This window comes from Alosa pseudoharengus, unplaced genomic scaffold (genome assembly GCF_046254945.1).
Source record: "Alosa pseudoharengus isolate Yale_2024_CS ecotype anadromous, Long Island Sound unplaced genomic scaffold, YU_APseudo_1.1 YU_APseudo_1.1_scf_10, whole genome shotgun sequence".
Lineage (NCBI taxonomy): Eukaryota > Metazoa > Chordata > Actinopteri > Clupeiformes > Clupeidae > Alosa > Alosa pseudoharengus.
This window is the reverse complement of record NW_027468565.1, coordinates 3,390,448-3,413,256: the sequence shown is the minus strand read 5'-3', so window position 1 is coordinate 3,413,256 and position 22,809 is coordinate 3,390,448. Positions and strand designations below refer to the sequence as shown.

The 22,809-nt window shown below is 39.2% G+C and overlaps 1 protein-coding gene across 1 annotated transcript; it reads right to left on the bottom strand.

Moving 5' to 3' along the window:
• Nucleotides 1-332: 332 nt before the first annotated feature.
• Nucleotides 333-22,380, bottom strand: ndufa9a (NADH:ubiquinone oxidoreductase subunit A9a). The gene is made up of 11 exons (XM_076302896.1): nt 22,223-22,380; nt 21,506-21,676; nt 21,124-21,221; nt 18,865-18,956; nt 15,874-16,015; nt 7,208-7,310; nt 5,936-6,006; nt 4,796-4,872; nt 4,619-4,714; nt 742-808; nt 333-608 (listed from the first exon to the last, which is right to left on the bottom strand). The coding sequence occupies exons 1-11, from the start codon at nt 22,272-22,274 to the stop codon at nt 438-440; spliced, it is 1,140 nt and encodes a 379-aa protein (XP_076159011.1). The 5' UTR covers nt 22,275-22,380; the 3' UTR covers nt 333-437.
• Nucleotides 22,381-22,809: the final 429 nt, after the last annotated feature.

The following is a 22,809-nucleotide window of genomic DNA, read 5'->3' as shown; positions in this document are numbered from 1 at the left end:
CAGTGTATACATATACTATATTTATGGCTGTATAATGTGTGCATGTATGGATAGTTTGGCTGTTTGGTACTGTACAGTCCTTCTTCAATTCCCTTTATTTAAGGTCCCTGCTACTGCCCCCCTGTGTTTATTTACCCCTCCTTGCACTACTGCAACTGTGGCACAAGAATTTGGCTATAGTGCAAAGTACATGTGACACTAAAACTTGTAACTTGAAACTACTGTCCAGCTCCAACTCAAAACCTAGGTATGCTGTGACAGCCATTTCATGCACCTTCAAAATACAGTACATTGCAAATATATTCATACTTAAACACACATATAGTCAGGTATAATTGTGTGAATATTTTATTATTTATGTACAGAAGGGATTTTTTTTAAAATATAAGATACCACATCAGCAACACAGACAGTTAAATGTTGTCATATCGAAGATGCTAGATGTTAACAGTTTTGGCTGGTTTAGTTTCACCCAGTTCAGCTTCCAGATAGCGAAAGCGACGATGACGACGCAGGATCTCAATGGCCTTCTGCTCTACAGTTGAGGGTGTGATACCAAGATCTTCCAGGCCAGGTAGTCCTGGGAACTTCATGTCCGTTGTGTGGAACTGATGAGGGAAATACAACACATTTAGCTTTCCGACACCAGACCCTACACAAAAGCCTATGGCACATAAGGATGACTACTCCTGTTCAAATTATTTTCGATCATTATAAAAATACTAGTAATTTTGCACATACCCTGTCGATTTTGTCACGAGTTGTCCAAGGTTCGAATGGGGTTCTCTCAAAGAAGCTGGCAATGAAACTGAAATACAAAAATAAATAAATAGATAAATAAATGAACAATTAACGACAAGTAATATCAAGTTAAATATCAATTATTTTTATAAACAAAACCATTTAGCAACATACATAACTAGATGTACCGCAGAGCGGTACAAAATATGACCGCCGCCCAGTCCAGCACATTTTTTCCACAAAAATAAATCACGCTGAAAGGCCTATATGATTCTAACTGTCTCACTAAATTGCATTATCCACACGTACTCAATTCTCACTGATATCTGCTAGACAACAAGTACCAAAACATGATTAGTTCATAGATTTCACATGTAAAATTCATTTTATACAACCCCACCTCCATCTTGCCTGTTCATAATTCTGAGAAATTCTTGAATTGTGTGCATGTACATGTTTATGTTATGTGTGTGTATGTGTGTGTGTGTGTGTGTGTGTGTGTGTGTGTGTGTGTGTGTGTGTGTGTGTGTGTGTGTGTGTGTGTGTGTGTGTGTGTGTGTGTGTGTGTGTGTGTGTGTGTGTGTGTGTGTGTGTGTGTGTGTGTGTGTGTGTGTGCTTGCTTGTGTGTGTGCCTGTGCAAGCGTACATATGTCTACTGTGTGAGTATGTGTCATACGTATGATTACTGTGAATGTATGTGTGTGTGTGTGTGTGTGTGTGTGTGTGTGTGTGTATATCTGTTTGTGCACATGTGTGTACATGAAATGGGTTAACACGACCCCTGGAGGCAAACATACGGAAAAAAATGGTCATCCTAGTCCCTACAGTTCTCAAGATATTCACAGAGAACTGTGTCTGCCCTACCCTACTTTCGGGGGTCCAGTCCAGCGGGGGGGCTACAGATCAAAACGAAAAACGACGGTTCCATGCTATCCATGTGGGGTTACATGCCCACCAAGTTTTTCAGCGTCACGGGAATCCTTGTTGGTGTACGTAACTAAATGTACACATACATTATTTTATTGTAAGGCCCCCCATGAACGAAAGTACACAAAACTTGGCATGCATACGGAGGCTGTCATAATGATCCTACACTTTTAATTTCGTGCAGTTTTGACCTTGTCAGCCAGAGATATTGTGATGAAAACACCTAATTTTTTGCTTTTTAATTTTTAACTAGGTGGCGCTATACATGAATTAAGTGGTAATGGGATGGGTTGACATGCCCCCATAAGACCAACATACATAAAAAAGGTGGACCTCCTAGGCCCTACGGTTCTCGAGATATTCACAGAAAACTGTCTCCGGCCACCTACAGGCCAGTTGGTGTATAGTAACATAAATTAATTTATTGTGTGGCCCCCCATGAACGGAATTCCACGAAACTTGGCGTGCATACAGAGGGTGTCATAATGATCCTACACTTCCAATTTCGTGCAGTTTTGACTATGTTAGGTCACAGATACCTGCGATTACAACACCTCATTTTTACTTTTTTGTGTTTAACTAGGTGGCGCTATACATGAAATGAGTGGTTATGGAATGGGTTGACATGGCCCCTTGAGATCAACATACAAAAAAAAAAAAAGGTCCTCCTAAACCCTACCGTTCTCGAGATATTCACAGAAAACTGTGTCTGCCCTACCCTCCTTTCGGGGGGTCCAGTCCAGCGGGGGGGCTACAGATCAAAACGAAAAACGATGGTTCCATGCTATCCATGTGGGGTTACATGCCCACCAAGTTTCGTGTACCCCGGTCTTTCAGTGTCCCGGGAATCATTGACGGAAATTTGGGCATGCGAAAAAGAAAAAAAAAAATCTGACTAAACCTATATGACCGCCGCTTCGCTGCGCGGCGGTCATAATAACTACAAGGAGAGCACAGACCTTCATAAAGGTTACATAGCACAGTGATTCTTAAACTAGGGGTCGCCAAAAACTTCCGTGGGGTCGCCAATTATTTTCTGTATTCAGTCTGAAATTATTATTAGGTGAAACAAAGGAAAATAACATTGGGCTTTTCTGCCTTTTTCTTATTGACACGCAGTTAAGAGAAGAGAGAGAAATGTTTTTGTCTCTCAACGAGATCAGTCTATAGGCTACTGGTCCGCTGATAGAAACTATAACTATCTGCTAACTTGTTCCTGCTATTTTAAGTAAAACAAAACAAAAGACATAGGTAGCCTACTAGCCAAAATGGACAGGTGGCTGCTTAAAAAATTTAACAAAAGCTCGGAAGTGTCATCTACCAGTGTGTCTACTCCTCCGTAATCCTCAGACGGGACAAGTCTACAGGCCGGTGAGAATAAAAAAGAACAAACAGCGCGTCGGCTTTATCAGAAAAAAATTCTGAAATATGCCTTCACTTGCCAAGTTAGATAACCTCGACCACTCACAATGTGTGATTTGCAGCCATGTTCTGGCGAATGAAAGCTTAAAACCTGTCAAAATGAAACGACATCTCAAAATACAGATGTCGGCTCAGCACCATGGAGGAAAATCTCTGTGTCGCCGTGCAGTATTCCTCCTAGAATTAACTTGCTATGTTCACGGAAGCATGCCCACCCTTCCCATTGAAATTGTTAAAGATAGTAAACCAGAAAAGGGAAATAAAAAAATAGTTATTGTTATCGGCATAAATATAATTAATGTAACGTTGTAGGCCTAATTCTGCATGTGCATGTGTGTGTGCGTGCGCTACGCACATATCGTTCTGATCTGATATGGCGGCAGCCTACACTTGTTTAATCGTGATTGTTTGGTTTTCTCGGTTCTTGTTCATATGGAGTAAATAAAACAAATGACTTTGCTTTCTAGTTTTTGCTTGATTTCGTTGTTAACGTTTGAGGGGGGTATTTGAGTAAGGACTTAGAATGGGTTTGGGGAAAGTGGGGTCGCCAGACCTCGCCATACTTTTTTGTTGGGTCGCCAGACAAAAAGTTTAAGAACCACTGACATAGCACATTCATCATTCGTGTAGCCACAAAAGAGGTTTTGAACAACTCACTTCTGCTCCCCGCCATCTTGCCAGTCAAGGAGTGAGTTGTCCAAATCCTTTCCTTTTTAGTAAACTATATACACAAACAATGTTCTCAATGCTCTAATGCAATGTACATAGAAAAGTTGTTCATCTTTGGGAGCCCCACACACCTACCAAATTTGGTGGGTGTAGCTGAAACTGTGTCGGTGCTCGGGTCCTATTAGTATGTAACTATGATCTGTTTATTCTAGCCCAAGAGGTGATTCTTCGCCGCATCATCAGTAATTGACATCTCTTAAAAATGATGATGGACAAATAGAGAAATTATATGTACCCCATACCAACTTTGGTTCTGATACAGTAAAGTGTTGCAGAGATACATGAACAAGCTCATTTCCTGTTTGGTGGGATTTTGATTGGCTGGGTCGAAACGTAGCGATAATAAAAAGTTGCCTGGGAGCCTCTATCCTTCTTTAAAATATTTAACAATAAATAAATAAATAAATAAATAAGTAAATAAATACAATAAAAACATATGCACTGGATGTTAGTTTAGTTAGTTTTGCACTGGAATATGAATTAGTGAACAGGTTCAGTTAGCCACTTGACTATGTTGATAGGGCAATTGTGAAAGCTGACAATAGATGCAAATTGCGAGTTTGAGTGATATTCTGCTACACCACCTCAATCTAAGTGGGAGAGGTCATTAAACATATTTTAGAATTGGTGTAATATGGCTGTGAACCAATATTAATTGATTCTATCCTATGCTACACATTTTCACTAAATTTTGTGTAATCCTGCGCACAACCAGAAAAACCGCATCAAAAACATAACCCTTGGCATATAGCCTGGCCATAATCCTTGGCAGAGGTAATTAATTCATCTTGATACTCACTGATAGAGCGGACGAGGCATGGGGTACGCAACAAAAGGGCGATGGGCAACTGCATAAGCGTATTCGACCAGATCATGCAGCAGATACCTGTTGGGTCTGCAAAAAGAAAATTATTAATTGCCCAAGGGGCAGCTACAGTCAAAAGAACAAGCAAAACATTATTGTTATTTGTCTTACCCAACTAGGGCATATGTTTTCCCATTGGCGTCTGGGTCTTTGATGGCATTCACTATAGCCTTGGCAACATCCACCACCTTCAGAAATAGGGAGAAAAATAAGACTATGTACTAAACAGAGGTCTAAAAACTGTGACAAAATGTGAACCCACTAGGGTACATGCCAAAGGCAGATTCAAGCCAGGCACTTTTTTGACAACTTTGGTGGCATAGTTTTAACTTCCCCATAACTGTCCTCACAGGCCTGCCCAAAACCAAGCCCCCACCCTGAACACCATCCCAATTTGCAAGAACTATTTAGGGAAGAAGCAGTCAGCTGGTATTCGGTCTGTAATTGAGTGGCCATGGCAGTCATCTCAACCCTATTGAGCTGTTGGGGTAGCAGCTTGACCCTATGGTACATAAGAAGTGCCCATCAAGTCAAGTGCCCATCAAGTCAATCAAGAGCCGGGACAATTTAAACACTTTTTAATTAAATGTAATTTACAAAGAGATAGTGCCACACTGAAAGTTAATATTTTGTCACTAGCAACCTACATCTATCCTCTGTCAAATAGAGTTGCATGTTCAGCTCTAAATAAAACCGTTCAGTAATTATTTTAAAGGAGAAGTTCGGTGTGATATTGACCTAAAGGATGTTGAAACATGATACCGAGTGTAAACTCTCATAGCGCATCTTGGCTTGTCCCCTGTACTCCGAAATCTGGCACTAGCTAGCCGATGCTACCAACAGGTTTTCAATGGGGGTGCCTCGGGCATCGGGCTAGCCAAGCAAATAAATCACTGTTTTACACCATTTACGAGGCTCAAAGTAGCTCCACACATCATTGGTAGACTTCCGAGGGCCCTGACATTTAAAACGAGACATTGAGAACTTTGAAAAAGTACTGGTCGTTTATTTACAAGACGATTTATACAGACAGAACCTTCAGGAAGTTGTAGTCACGATAAGTCGAGCGACGAGTACGAATGAACAGGTATGATAAGGGATCAGATAACAAAAATAATTCCGTGGAAATGCATGGATTACAGTTGCTTCCAGTAGCAGCAACTGGAATCCATGCATTTCCATGGAATTATTTTTGGTTACAGCCCTAGCTGCAAATGGAAAGATTCTCTCCCCATCTCCCAAAATACTCACATGAACAGGCTGCTTCACAGTCTTCTTTCCCATGGCAATAAGGGGCACAGCTTTCCCAAACCAGCGCATGTCTTAAAATTAAATACATAAATAAATGATAATGCAAATAAACATAACATTTTCAACCTTTAAACAGGAAAAATAATGTAAAAAGGACAAATAAAATGAAATGGTCTGAACAAGGAATTTGATTTAAACAATTCAGACAAGCCTGTACAATGCAGGGATTAAAGTTAAAAAAACTTGAACTTTTTTTTCAAGTCATGGGCTGTTCATATCTACCTATAGAGATAGCACCCTTATTGCAGTTGCACCCTGTTGGTTTTTACAAAAAAATGCAGCAAAGTAAAGGGAGTATTCGCCTTATTCACACAGCGACCATTATTTAAACCAAAATGAGGCTACAGGGTACACTTACTATATAATTAATGCCACCCACTGGCAACTGCATAGAACATAACAATCCTATGGTTTGTATATCCTGTAGCCTCGTTTTGGCCGCCAAGTGAATAAGGCGAATTGCGAGTGTTGTCTTTGATGAACAAAACAATATTTCAGTAACACCACTTTTCCATCAGAAACATATTTGTAAAAAGCATAGATGGTATGATATAGAACATTATCGGAATATAGAATCAATACAAACATTTTCTTCAAAAACACAGATAGGAATGTAGCTCAGTCAGTAACAGGTCACTCTGTGACGCAGGAGACCGGGATTAGATTCCTGCTCGCTGCATCCATTTTGAAGGTGCATTTCTCACAGCTAAATCAAGCTAGATAGATAGATACAGTAGATATATAGGGTTTGAGGGTCGGGCTTGTGGAGCTATAGGCTATGTGGTCCTCGCTTTAGATTGGGGGGCTGCAAAATTTACTACAAATAGGTAAGAAAGGTCATATTAAGCGTATTAGTTATCCACTTCTTTGTCTTATACACCATTAACAAGCTGCTTGTTAACACTTACAACTGTTAACAAATATGCTTGTAAGTAACTTAAAAGGCTGCTTGTTAACACTTACAAGCTGCATGTTAACAGTTAGTTAATGTTATTAAAGGATAACAACCGTTAACTAACTGTTAGTAATGAATTGTTAACTGCTTATAATGCACTGTTAATACCTAATAAGCACATGTTATTCTAAAGCGTTACCAAGACTCCTGAATTTTGACCCACAGTTCACTGAAATAACAAAATCCTCAGTTTACATTAACTTGTAACCAGTAACTAAGAAATAATATACAGCCTTGCTGAAAGAGTATGAACATACTAGCAAAATGATTGAAGAAACGATCTTCTCTTCCAAACTGCTCAGATGGCTTCATAATGATAGCATCGGGGAACTCATCCCTCACGGCTATCTCTCCAACTGCCTGCAGGTAAAAAAATCAATCAGAAATGGTGACAAAATAACATCAGAAATGGGGAAATGACTGCTCTGAGAATATTCCCTGGTAACCACCTAATTTCAAGGTATTTTCAATGATGAACTATGATTAACTGACTTCAAACTGAAGAATCAATGTTACATTTCTTAAAAACAACAGTTCACGACCTAAGATATGGTAAAATTACAAAAAAAAAATCCAGTGCAGAGTCGTTCTTTACTGACCAACTGCAGCCACTTTTGTTTGTGTAATGTGTGTGTGTGTGTGTGCGTGCATGCGTAGTGTACAGTAGGGCTGGGCGATAAAACAATAGCGATATGTATCGCAATTGACATGTAATCGATATCAATAAAAAATACGTTCGATAGAACATTCGATAATTAAAACACACACCACCCGCCTTACATTGTCCATAAATAAATAGGCTAAATATCTTGCATTGTATGTGCAACTCTACCAGAGTAGGCCTACCTCAACACAGACTCTCAATGAGTCCTTGCCCCGTGCTCTCTCTCTCTCTATCCCTCTCAACAGGCGCATCCCTCCTCATGCACATGTAATCCAAACATTCACAATCGTACAAGACGACTGGCTAAATTGCTATTAAATCTGGTTAGCATCAAATTGGCTGCTAAGCTCTAATCATTTCTATCCCGATGAAAATGGAAAAGTATTTTCAAAGACTCCAATGGGCCTGTCCCAAGGAGAAAAAGTATTCATTTGAAACTTAGACACGTGGGGAAACTGAACAGTCTAACCAGTGGGGTATACTACGAAGCACGTTCGACATATCTAGGCTATGTAGACATATCGAGGCTTAACAAAGCCTTGACTCAGGGGTATACGTTAAGTGATACTACGATAGCAGTTATGTGATATATTTGTCAAACTAGGCTTTCAGCTCAGATCTCTGCACATTCTCGGTGTTGGGATGATGTTGGCCAATCGTGAAACGTGGAGACGCACAAGATCGCTTCTATTTAAAAACAATTACTTCCGCATTCATGACCGATAGCTTAGACCCCGTTTACACGAGCATGTGTATTTTTATAAACGAAGACATTTCCCTACGTTTGAGCCTTTCATTTAGACGCAAACGGAGAATTCGCCCCGTAAAACGGTTATCCAAAAAAACTCCGGCCAAAGTGTTTTGGAGTTTTGGGCAGCCAACGTCACAGTATGCGACAGAAGTACACCAAATGTGCGACCAATGTTTACATTTACATGTTCTCACGTGCGACTTTTCAGGGTTCTGATTGGTTAATGTGAGCTTGAGGCTATCGTTAGACTGCCACTGTGGTTTGGCGTGCTCATGACAGCATGTATGTACACGGGTTCGTGTAAACACATTTAAAAAAAAAAAAAACGGTCTCGTGTACATGCAGTTTTATTTGCAAACGTAGATGGCCAGATATTCGTTTAGGAAAATACCCTGCTTCGTGTAAACGTAGTCTTAATCTACACTGTGGTCATTTTTTGTGTCTAACCTATAACATCAAATAAATCAATTGTCATCAGTTGTTGTATGGTATGCATGTCTATAGTGGGATATTTGCACGCACAGCACTATTAAACCGCATTCGAGATCCAAAATGTTAGTAGAGGCGGAGCTCCACCTGAGATATATGACAGAATCCTACACGTGAGATAACTTCGTTTTTAAGACAATTGATCGGTCAGTGGGCGGCAGATTACACAATCGAGCTATAATTTAGCACATAACCTCCTCCCGACCAGGTTTGGTTGACAACATAAGATACCATGGTGATATAGCGACACTAAAACAGATTCACTTCCGTGTCAAAGCCTACCCTGGCTTTGAGCGCATAACCTCGCTAACCCACTAATCGAGATTCGTAGTATACCCCACCGTAGACTATGATAAATTAGCAAATTAAGCTACTTTGTTTACAATATTTCCAGGCTTCAACCAGTGCTGCTTTTCATTCAGACTTATGTGCACAGTTATTTATTTGAGTGTTTTTCGTGATTGTGTTGCTATTTCTTTTCCATTTGTTTTGATTGAAAAATGAGGTGATTAAAATCAGAGGAAGGTTAAGTTTAAAATAAAAGTGTTTAAATTGAACTTTTTTCCCCTTCAGGTCCTTATCTGAAATAGATTTTTTTTAAAAATCAATAATTATCGATATTGACCGATATGAAATACTTATATCGTGATACAGTTTTCAGCCATATCGCCCAGCCCTAGTGTACGGTCACTAAAATTAATATTATTAATAACATGTAATTTCCACTGGGGTCTCCACTGGGGTATATAACTGTACAAGTAGAAAGAAAATGAGATGTCCTGCTGGGATATACTAACTGGAAGGCAAATCCATTAGTAAAAATATAGCCGCAAGCGGCCATGACGGGCCCGAGCACGTGTGGCACCGCGACCCCTGCCATTTCAGAAACCAACAATGCACTCACATGTGGTGCGAGTGTCAATGCACATATCTGATGTGTGTGCGCAATTTGTTTTTGCAAGTTTTATACATTGGAAACACTTACTCACTTCCCGTTGGGTGTGACATTTTACAATGTGATGATGGTCACTAAGTGACACTTCATTAAATATGTAGGTTGCAATGATGTGCCTCTTTGTGTCCGTGTTTTGACTAGTGACATCAATTAGAATGTTTTTTGTGTCAGCCTGTGTATCTGAGTGTGTGTGTGTGCGTTTGCGCATGCATGCATGAGTGAGTGTGCATGCATGTGTGTGTATACACATCTTTCCTATGTTTGCAATGTACAGGCAGGTCAGTGTTATTGTATGTGTGTGTGTGTGTGTGTATGCGTGTGTGCATGTGCATGCATGTTTGTGTGTGCGCGCGCAGATTTTTCCCATGTTTGCAATGTAGACATTGTTTTCTCTACATTGATTTTGGAGTGGCGGCCCGCCACTGCAAAATGAATGCCGCCACAGTATCAGAATTGGTGCAGACGCACAATGTATAGTCACAGACCGGTTGCTTTTTAAATGATCCTGCCCCGGTGGCCGCTGCTCACATTGCAATTTAACAATGTGGACCGGTTTCACTCCACACGTGTTGATGTAGCTTAGTTTATTGTAAAAACATTGACTTTCTTCTGCAGTGTTTCCTCTTCATTTTGTTGTGGAGTCCACTGCTTCAGAATTAGGGCAGCCGCACAATATTGTCCATAATATTAATTAATAATAAATTATTAATTTATTATAAGTTTCAGACCGTTCATTCAATGTACTGTGACTGACACATTTTCTGTTTATGTGGCGAGATATTAAAATCATAACATATTACAACATATCAAAAAATCTCTTCACAATTTAACATCAGCAACATCTTGGCATTATGTTTGCCAAATTTCACATGAATCTGACAAACCGTCTAAAAGGGGTATGTTAAAATTGATCATGTGACATCAGTGTAATTGCCATTCTTTCTGTTGCCAGTAGGGCTGTAACGATACACCAACCTCACGATTCGGTTTGTATCACGATTTTTGACCCACGGTTCAATACGAATCTCGATTTTTCTTTTTTTTTTTTTTGGAGGGGGGGGGGGGGGCTAGACATTTTAATAAATAACATTTTTAATAGCCTCCCTTAGAACACCAGAGGATTACAATATAATATATCTATTATTTTATATCCTGATATAAAAATATTTTTCTGAATGACTGATATTTATGACAGCACACTTTATGCAGATTAGCCTATAGCCTAGGCCTACTATTTTTTATTACAACTCTACCTCTTTAATTCAGCTGTCTGGTTGAAGCCTGGAAATATTGTAAACAAAGTTGGCTAGCTTAGCCGATCATAGTCTACTGATTGGACTGTTCAGTTTCCCCATGTGTGTTTAAGTTTCAAGGTAGGCCTAATACTTGTTCTCCTTGGGACAGGCCCTTTTGGGAAACGTTGGTATTGAGATGATCAGTGAACTTCAATGCAAGAGTTTTAAAAAAATATGTGCAGCATGCTAATGATGCTAAGCGGATTTAATAGTAATTTAGCTAGTCGTCTTCTATGCGTCCTTGCTTTCACGATGTTTTATTTAAGTCGCGCGTGTTCATTGAGCAGGAGAGGGAGGGAGAGTGAGAGGGAGGGAGCGCGGGAGAGAGCGGGGCAAGGAGAGGGGGTTTACTACTGTTTGGTAAAGTTGCACACATAGTCTTCAATGAAAGCAAGAAGAGGTATGAAATTATTATTTATTTATTTATGTTTTTGGACAACGTAGGCTACCGATAAGTAAAGCGGGAGATGTGGGTTGCTTTTGCGGCTGCGTAAGCTGCAAAGCACTGCGTGAAACACTAGAAAGGGTGTGTCGCGATTCTGCCTTTTCACACCGCGACACAGTATCGTGGATATGAATGTCGCGATTTCGGTTTCGAATCGTATATCGTTACAGCCCTAGTTGCCAGTTGCTGGCGCTATGCCAAAGATGCATTATGGGCATGTGAATATCATTACTATGGTATTCAATGACCTGTGAAATGTAAACATTTCAAGCAATTAGGGTTGGGTATCGTTTGGGTTTTATCCGATACCGGGGCTAAATTGATACTTTTAAAACGGTGCCGGTGCCGAAACGGTGCCTGAACCGGTACTTTGTTTTAAAAATGTTTTAAATTAAAATGGTCTAAAGCATGAATTGCTTTTTTTTATTGATAAGACAAATTTGAACATGAAATTGAACTGTAATATTCAATTTACTATCAATATCTCATTGCTCTTACAAATAATCCATTTAAATGTTAAAACAGCTTGCCATGCATGCACACTCTGCTTTCAAGTTTACCCAGTGTAGGCGGTTTGCCATAAGGTATTAGTGTTGCACGGTGTATCGATACTAAAAAGGTATCGCGATGCCTTCACGCAAAAAACGATACGATTTCAGACGTTTTTAGAATCGATACTTTATTAAAATAATAACGTTCTGTGTCTGTGTGAACTGCTGCTCTCACTGCTCCTTGCACGCATCTAGTCAAGTGGGCGTGTCTAAGCAGGCAGCTCTGAGTGAGTGAGTGGGCAGCCAACGTCAACATAGTTCTTTGCCGACAGTTCTAGGCCTTGTGGATAAAACAAAAGGTGCAGTGAAATCTGCAACTATTTCGGATACATCGCGAATAGTGAAGGCAAGCCATCAGGTACACAAAGTCATTTAAAAGCAGTAGGCTACGCATGGAACTTGGCTAAACACCTCGCAGACATATCCCAACATTTTTAAAGAGTTCAAAGAACGACAGGTTAACGATTATGCTATAGAAAACACGACTACATGGTTAGTGCCAAGTTCTTCTCTTATGTTTTAGTCTAGCCTAAGTGAAACGAGTATGGTTATCTGGGATAAAGCGAACCTTCCTTCATCCATGAATTTTGACGAGACATAACGAGCTGTAATCTTTTTGACGAGACATAACGAGCTGTAATCATAGGGTGCTAACGTGATGAAAGCGCAATGTTCACGCCAGAATAACATTACCATAACTTGTAAACGATCTATTTCATGTTCGGTCAGTAGCCTACTACTGGTAATATTTGTCATGGCATGTAGACTGCAATTTGTTCAATAATTATTGCCCAGATGTAGGATAGGCTACCCGAAATGCGCTAATTAAAGCCCACAGCAAAATACCACCAAAGCGTGTTGAGTCCTAATAATAGCGGCTTATTGTTACAGTAGCCTACGTGGTAGCAAATCATGTTATCAAAGAAATAGACGTAATGTAGGAATGCACACAGATATATTGCAACAGGTATGGTGTAGGCTTATCTGACGAAGACCTGAGTGGTTGGAACGTCGTACTTGTACACTGGGCGCAAAGAAGACTATCCTCACATTTTCCCCTTTGCAACTGTCAAAGAAATCCCATGAACATGGGAAGGCCTAGGGTAGCCTATTCATGAGTTTCATCAAGTCCCTTTCCACAGGTGTATAAAATCAAGCACCTTGATTATCAATGCAGACTGCATGGTGCTTGATTAATACACCTGTGGAAAGGGACCTGATGAAACCCATCAATACTGTACATCAGATGGCCCCTCTGCATAGCATTCAGTGATTTGCATGCTGTAATTTTAACACTGACCTTGATCTAGCCTAGTTTGGCTATTTAAAGCTACTTTATTGCCAAAACACAACACAATTTAAATGAACTATAACAAACAATAAAGGACTTAATCACACAAAGTAGGCCTACTATTTTACTCACTGCTCCAGGTTAATGTGTGCTTCAATGTGTGACCTGTGTGTTCACTAATTCACGGATGGGATACATGCAGAGACCAAATTCCTTGTATACCAAAGTATACTTGGCCATAAAACCTGATTTACATTACATTTTACACAATTGAAGCGAATTAGGTTGGTAATGTATGTAGTCTCAGAGTAAGTTACACTTTACGGTAAGGGTACATGAATTAATTCATGATTTATGTATTACTTCATTCATTAATATCAAATTAATCATCAGGAATTTACTGAGTTCATAGTTTGTCATTTGTCAAATGAACTATAACAAACAATAAAGGACTTAATCACACAAAGTAGGCCTACTATTTTACTGACTATAAAAAAATAATAATTATGTAGGAAGTTTAGAAGTTTAGAACCCAGAATTGACCTACACACTACAAAAGTGCACCAAATTTAACACAAATGACTCAATACACTTGGAGGAGGTATGAGTCCTTTCTTCTCCAGATATCTTAGGATTTCGCCGTAGTATCGTTTTAGTATCGAGCATCGTGATATTTATGGCAGGTATCGTATCGAAGTCATAATTTTGGTATCGTGACAACACTATAAGGTATGGACTCTGCTTTCCAGTTAATTCAGTGTGTTCCTAAATGCTTCAAGAAATTTCATGTCTTAACCCAGAACACACAGTAGTTTTGAACATGTTAGGTTACATGTCGGTGTTGAAGTGTTTAGATTCCCAGCGCTAGCCTAGTAGACATTTTAACAGCAACTATGGCTATGCGTTAACACCAGTCAGCTGATTTTAATTAGCCTACATATACCTACATATTTATGTTTTTGCCAGCTTACTTTTAACATTATCTTCATATTCATTGTGATGCTATGTGGGCCTCATGCACATGAAGGATTAATATGCTATTATGTTGTTTAACACACCGTGAAATAAAGTTTTCACCTTACAACTTTGCTGATAACATTTCAAATAAATGTCAGTTAGCGCATTAGCAAGGATATTGTGTAACGTATAGGCTAGCCTACTGTTGATGTTGTTTCATAGCCTTTTGCTTGTGTGTAGTTAGGCCCACTGCTAGATTTTGACAGGAGCTCGCAATATCGCTTTAAAAGTAAGCTACGCAAGCAGTCAAACACTGTCCACTCGCCTATGTGGTGCACCCCTCTGGTTTATACATGTTAACTAACTGTATCTGGATGTGTTGCTATCAGAGCAAGACGTTAGAGATGGCGCATGACATGCAGTGATGCCTCGGAAAAAAAAACGAAAAAAAAAAAACGCTATTTAAAAAGGTGCCATGTGTAAGAATTGAGGTAAAAATATCCAAAAAATGAGCTACACGCATCAAAAGAATGAGAAGAAATAAGGGCGATGATGTCATTAAAAAAATGACAAGGTATAGTGCTGCAGAGATATCAACCTGAATTAGCATGCTAAATTACTAGCCACAGCCCGACAGGTGTCATAATACCAGTTTTGGCCATGGGAGCCGGTATGCGGGCAACATAACCACCAGCCAAACTGCAATACACGTGTCTCGGTTGTTACTCTAGGGTAGACCAACTAATTTTCTGGATGTATACTGCCCCCATCTTTTATGGAATGTGGAGTATGAATTGATTTTTTGCCGGACATTACACATGGCACCTTAAGCACCGAAATCCACGTTGTTATTCGATGCAGTTACTACCGTTTGCGTCGGCACCGGTGCCATATTAGAACCGTGTTTCGGTGCCCAACCCTACAAGCAATGCATGGTGAATGCACATTTACTGTTTATGTGGAAGGGTTAAAGTTCATAGTTTAGCCATTTCATCAAATTACAACATATCAAAAAAAACATCTCAGTTTAGAATCAACAGTATCTTGGCATCATATACCAATTTTGACGTGAATCGGATGAATCGTCTAGGAAAAGTGTGTACAATTTGATCATGTGCAAAACACACAAAATCTCAATTACCTCACTTCCTGTGGCCATGTCTAATGCCATGTATATACAGAAGTTGTTTGTCTTGGGGAGGTATACACTTACCAAATGTGGTGTGTGTAACTGAAACTATATGCCAACCACAGGTCACAGTGACATATGGGGGTGCTATGGAGTCCCTGGGCCACGCCCGGGGCCAAGCCTTTGTCCCCGAGTAGCGGACGCAACGACTGACGTGTGTACCAAATTTCATGAGCTTTCGACCATGCGAAACACCTCAACAAAGGCAAAGTAAAAAAAAATAATAATAAAAAAAAAAAATAATAATAATAATAATAATAACCCTTACAAAAACAATAAGGCTTCGTCTGTGCTCGGGCCCTTAAAACAAACAAACAAAAACAACTTAACACATACCTTATTCCTGAGGTATTTGGATGGGCTACGGATATCTGCATTTAGGTGAGACACGTGGATTAGTTTAGTGATTCCAGCTTCACGGGTGGCTTTAGCAATCTGCTGTGGGATTGTCACAAAGACATCTTCAAACTTGTAATTTCTTTAAAGAAAAACACAAAAAATAATTTAGCATTCCTTCCAATGACATCTTTGTGACATAATGACAGAAAGCATTGCGTTTTAAGTTAAATAATTTCAAAAGCAGGGATCCAGGGCATAAAAAAAAAAATTCTTGGGTTCCGGTTTCCGACCGACCCCGTCAATTTATGTGCGACCCAAATTTATTTTATGAGCTTGGGGAAGAAATAACACTAAATAGTCTAGGCTACATTAAATAAATCCACAAATAAAAGGCGAACTATAATTACATTAATTACCCCTTGCGTTATGTATAGGGATGAGCGTATTCTCTCTGTTACAAAGTAGCCTATGCACAGCTGTTCACGAAGACGATTGTTTTCGTCACTTACCAAGGCACTCGCAATTTTGTCCAAACACCACAACTTTTTCGCAAATTTGACCAATCATCGTAGTTTCACTGTGAAATGTCACCTACCGCAACAGTCGCGCAGAATATTGAGCCAGATGGCACACTTACTTCTGCACCTTCTGCATATGACACCAAAGACTGCCCTAAGTGTTCATTCCTCTGCAGTTTTGATGACAATAAATAGAAGGCTAACGTTAATGATCTGCTTACTTGCATCTCAACCTGGTGTTGCTAACCTACCTAGGCTATGAAAGTAAGTTAATTAAGGCCTACTTGGTTTACTGACATTTGAGTAGGCTATGCAACCCATTGGCAAACGTTTACCTGGATATGTCCTTTTAGCTTATGTCATGTTTATGTCAAGCTTATGTTTGCTAGCTTGTGGGCTTAGTTTGAGTAGTGCTACCAAAATCATAGAAATTAATAAAATTGCAAGACATTTACCTCTTCTATGATCCAAGAATGATTTCATTCGAGTTGTTTTTTTTAACATTTATTTTAACTAATGACATAGAAGACATTCCCAATTGCATCCACATATGGTAATGCACTATGCAAAAAGTGATTTACACTCGTAGCCGAACACAGTGAGATGCAAGCCTTCCAATCCACTCAGAAATGTAATTAGGCTACTCTCACGACCTTAAAGGGGCAGGCAGTCAATTAGACGTACACCACCAATGTAATGACATTAAACAGAAGTGTAGTCAAATAGTTTAAATCAATATGAAATTACTAGATACTTACTTGGATATTAGTAATTATGCAGGCCACAGACTATGAATTATTAAATATATGAACTTAATATGAATTACAAAATATATAAATGTATTGAAACATATGACATGATGCCATCTCTTTAGGTGACTGTCTTTTTTGGACAGTTCTACTATACTGCTTTGTGAATTACCTCAGTCAAAGCATTTTTACAAATAAAGTAGGCCTACTTTGATTTTCTGTAATCCTTACTGTTTACCTTTGATTATCCTTTTTAATAAGCATCAAGATTATCAGTGTGATTTTGGTCTTACTACTGTAACCTTAATTGCCCTAAATTTAAACTATTTTTGCAATTTTCACTTCCTCCCGCAATTTCTCCACAAGAAACAGCTAAAATCACCGCAACTTCCATCCAGGCATTTTAGGTCACAACAGTCTCAAAAAACCTCGCAAAATCCTGGAGGGATTGATTTTCTACCTATCCCTTACTGCCACTGAAAAAAAAAAAAAAACAATTCCCTACCGACCCATGGCCTCAACTGACAACCAACAGGAACCAAACCTTTTTTTTTTTTATGCCCAGACTGCCTGACCATTTTTGGACACAAAACTAGACTCACCAGTTGTGATTTGCAAATATTAACTATGTTAATCTCCAGGATAACCAGACAGATAATAGTGATGTTGATAAAATGAAACAGCTCAACGAATAGGTTCAGGTTAGCTGGATCAAAATATATCCATGGCTCAAACAAAACAAAAAAACTCCAAAAGGAAAATTAGGATGTTTTTCTTGTTAGGTCAAGAATTATGAACAAAAATGATTTAAATTGGTCCAGTATTAACTCATTGAATGCCAAGCTGTTTTCGGGAGCTTTGTCCTAGAGTGCCAGCAATCTAGACCATTGTTGATGATTTTTGTACAGCCACAGCATATTCTGTGTTATAGCTATGAACACATACAATAGCTCGATTAAAAGGTGAGACTTTAAGCTCTCGGTGGGTGCAAACCATGTATTTCTACACGCCTCTGTTCCTGAGAAATCCCAAGCTAAACAGTGGCTAGTTTTCATCAAAATGGGCTTTCATGAAATATGAAGTGTTGCCTGTTACTTACTTGTGTAAACTTTCCGGGAAGTGATCAGCGAGACCTGGCGAGACTGCCACCTAGTGATAGACCCACGAAAATGGCCTGGTTTTGACCTGACGTGCATGCATCACTGATTCGACCCAAATCGACAACCGAGTTATGATAAAATGTCCAGATTGTGCGTTTTCATGAGTTTCACAATCGTCATATATTTCATTTCCATTCATCACAGAGTTCCCAAAATCACATATAAGGTGTGTTAAGAGTGTCTAGTTTCGTAATTTTTAAAAAAAGCTAAAAACGTAATATTACGTTTTTGGCACTCAACGCATTTGGCACTCAATGAGTTAAGACAGAACTCTATAACACTGGCAATAACAAGAATACCATGGATTCCACAAGGGAAATCACCCATTTTCACTAGCAAAATTTCAAAACCTTTGCATGACTTACATGACCTTGATTGAAATTTCCATGACTTTTCACAGCCTACAAGTACTAAATTGCTTACTGTACGCCACAAGTTAGGGCCATTTATGAAAAGTGACAAGATTGGATGAAATTCGTTTTCTCCTCCACCATTCTATATCTATGAAAGAAGCAATCAAACTTGCAAGCTTTTATGACAATGGTGGAAGCTAGCACAAACCTTGTCTCCCACTCTCTTCCCACTAGGTTAATCACCACATTTGAATGAGCGATTGCCCGTTTGATAGACTCCTTGTTGCGGGCATCCCATTCCTGAAAAGTAGCAAGGGGTCACTGAAGAGCAATTTTTGACCTTAAAAATAATTTAATTTAAACAAGGAAGCTTTGTCTCAGAACTATAAAACTATATATATATATAAATGTGTGTATATAAAGTATATGTATGTACAGTGATGGCCAAAAGTATTGGCACCCATGCTAAAGTTGACTGAAAAGAGGAATATAAAATCATCTTTTGGAAATTGATCTTAATGCCTTAAGTGAAAAATTAGGAAATATCTAACCTTTAAGGACACCAATTTTCTTAGTGAATGAATAATGTATCATAAATAAATAAATGTTCTTCCTTAAAATACAGGGGTCATAAGTATTCCCACCCCTATGTTAAATTCCCATAGAGACAGGCAGATTTTTATTTTTAAAGGCCAGTTATTTCATGGATCCAGAATACTGTGCATCCTGATAAAGTTACCTTGGCCTTTGGAATTAAAATAGCCCCACATCATCACATACCCTTCACCATACCTAGAGATTGGCATGGGTGTTATTTCAGTTAGCCTATTAGAAGGAATTGGTGTCCTTAAAGGTTAGATATTTCCTCATTTTTCACTTAAGGCATTAAGATCAATTTCCAAAAGATGATTTTATATTCCTCTTTTCAGTCAACTTTAGCATGGGTGCCAATACTTTTGGCCATCACTGTATATACACTGCCTGGCCAAAACAAAGCAAATACGTAAGAGCCACCCTGTGGGGGCAGTGCTATGATCTGGGGTTGCTGCATATACTCTATGTATACATTTTGACCAGTAGTGTATTAAACTAAAAAGTTCTGGGGCAAATTCAAGGAGAAGTCGATAATCAGGCAATTTCCCATAATTTTGGGGTGCTGATTAGAAATACTTTGTTTACCAAGTGTGATCACTTTCAACAATAATAATTTGTATAGCAAGTCCCAATATTGTTTTATGTTGAAATATGTACATAACCAGTAAAGACATCTCAGCACTGGATTAGGTCAGGCTCAAAATATTGTTTCTTTTGGTTGATAGAAAAATCAACAAAAAGAAATAATTAATAGAATTCAAATGCATTTGCAGAGGGAATTTTGGATATCTTTTCATTGAATTTGCCACTTTAAGTACCACTTTCTACCACAAGAAGCACTAAAGTCAATGTAGTGAAACATAGAAGTGTTTCGATCACTGATCAAATCAGTGAGAGGCTCTTTGAACTAGACCCTGAATCCATTTTGAGTGCTGAATTACATTTACGAATGTCATATCAACAAGTGGCTCAGTAACAAGTCCTCTGGTTAACATTAATGGTTAAACAAACAGCCAGCTCAAGTCTCTGAGTGCTTACATTAAGACAACAGGGTTTATTTACCTCAACTAAGCAACTGTAAAATACAACTGATGTTGCCTGAGACACTAATGGCAGCCCAGATTTCTTTCCATCATATCCATGTTTTCCACCTACAATTAGCCTTGAGCCTCCAACCACCTCGGTCAAACTTTTAGAGACCAGTTTCCCAAACACGCCTAGCCGTAGACAAACTCGACACATCTACTACAGCTAGCGACAACTCTGATGACGTGTAATGGTATAGTAGTGGTGTCTATTCAAAAGGAATATGTTCACCCATACCCTTTTCCACTCAATGGGCAAGGGGTAGGAGTAGGTGAAGGGGTAAGAACAATAAATGGGATTGTCCTTAAGTCACACTTGTCTCTTAAATATGAATAAAGATGGGACTTCACATGTATATTAGCCTGGGTAAGCTCAGATTAACCTGTTAGTACATTTAAATTTGCTCTGCAGGTTCGTCTGAAAAGGGTCCTATTGACGTCTGTTTCCGAACCACCAAAAACCCCATTTTCTTTTGAATTGAGTAAACAACTGCATTTAAAAACTTAGATTACAAGAAAGAGGTGTTTGCTGCACTTCTGAAATGATTTGGTAGAAGTTTAATGCACCAATTTAAATTTCACTGCTGGTTACCCCACTGTAAGTGGTAAAAAAGGGAAGTTGGTAAATGGGTGTCAATGGGATCCTTTCTACACGGACCTGTAGGGCAGATTCAAATTTTGTCTGGGTTCATCAAACAGGTTCAGTCTGAGTTCACCCCAGCTATTTGTGTGTATATTCAGTGTTGACAATTGCTTATTTTCTATAGTTGAATGCATCCTTTGTTTACCATGAAGATGATTTGACCAAGGTCACCCATAGGCCTCAGATACATCAGGTCATACTGGTCACAGCGATGAGGAACCACTATCTGTGAACCCATGCGTCCTTTAAAGAGAGAAAAAATTACAGTTTACACTGACAAAGCAACACAGCAAAAAAACTTTACACCCCATCAACTTGGTAACATTCTATTACCAAATTAAAATGTTCCAGAACAGGACATCAGTACCAACAAACCTACCTGACAATAACTGATGTTACTTTTTTTGTTGTTTCATTTTACCGTACCACATGGAATTAAACATGGTACATGCCACAGCTTTGAGACACAGATAATAACGATGACAATAAGTAGAGGCTGTGATTATGATGCCAGCAACTAAACCCACCAAGTCTATTCACGACATATCGGCCAAGGAATCCAGTAGCTCCAAACACCGTAGCAGCAATGCCACTTGAAGAAGAGCGACCTCCTTTTCCCCGGGGAATGACAGCATGATGAATCTTTCGGTTTTGCACGGTTACAGGTATAGCAGGTAGCACCACAGAGGAGTAAGTGGCTGTCAAAGAGACACAGACAATTGTTTTTCATAATCTATATGCATTTCGGAAGACGATACTTGTTTGGTCAAAATTGCATATGGATTATTGCATTGCAACTGTGTTTACTACTACCCCTGCTGTATAACTGTATACATTTTGAATGGACACGTAACGTAATTTGAAGGTAAAGTTAGCCTAATCATTGGAGGCACCTAACTCAACACACACTGGTTAGCAGCCAGACTCTCATCCCAAATTCATCTAAGGCAACGAGTAACGAAACATTGATTGAATACCTCCACCTTAACTATTTACATACATAACGTTAACGTTTCTCACGACGGATCATACTGGCTAGTCAGCTAAAGAATTGGTCGACACTGGAAGCTCAGGTTACTTCGCTAATGTTAGCTAGTTAATAGTTAGCACAGCAATTTGATCTTCGGGTAAACAAGATGTCACTAAAAGAAGTACATTTTTCGTTTATATCATGTCAAGAGTGCGTGTATTTATATTTAGTAACAACAATTAGGTCAATTAAACAGACGTTCGCATATCCTTACCAGATATCCTCGGAAGGACACTCGGACGGCTTGCAACTACGAAGGCCGCCATGTTTTTGTAGAATGTCAACCCAGTCCTACTTGAGCCTCTTGCTTTATGGTGGTTGCTAGCTTTTATGGTGCAATACCGCCACCATATGAACTGGAGTCTGGATCAAGAGGTTGCCCCAGAGCCCGTCTACGGAGAGCCTTGCCACTCCGTATTAAGTCCCATTGTACCGAATTTTGGATGCAGTTCCACCAGAGTTCCACTGGGGGCGATCGCCATGAGTGCAGAATGAATGGGAGTCAATGGAGCTAGACGGCTAAATTTGTCTTTCACCTGATTGTCGTTGACAAATCTCAGATTTGATTGTAGTTTGTATAACTTCAACATGGGTTATAGGTCAAAAGTTGAATGAACGAGTACTTATGTCCTTTTGATTTCTTACAGGTTGGGTCGTTGTTACACATAACACGCTAGCATTGTGCTAATGAATGATGTCATTGACACATTTGAAAGGCTTTTTAGAACAATTAAGTGACTTTAAAAAATATAATACTCAACCAAGTGTATTTTCTTTGCCTCCCCTTTCGAATACAATACT

Excerpts from the sequence above, each read along its gene's own strand:
- ndufa9a (XM_076302896.1), bottom strand. The coding sequence starts at position 22,274 with ATGGCGGCCTTCGTAGTTGCAAGCCGTCCGAGTGTCCTTCCGAGGATA. Across the intron at positions 21,222-21,505 it reads ATATGTCGTGAATAGACTTG|GACGCATGGGTTCACAGATA; the intron begins GTGGGTTTAGTT and ends CTCTCTTTAAAG. Across the intron at positions 7,311-15,873 it reads CCAAATACCTCAGGAATAAG|GCAGTTGGAGAGATAGCCGT; the intron begins GTATGTGTTAAG and ends TTTTACCTGCAG.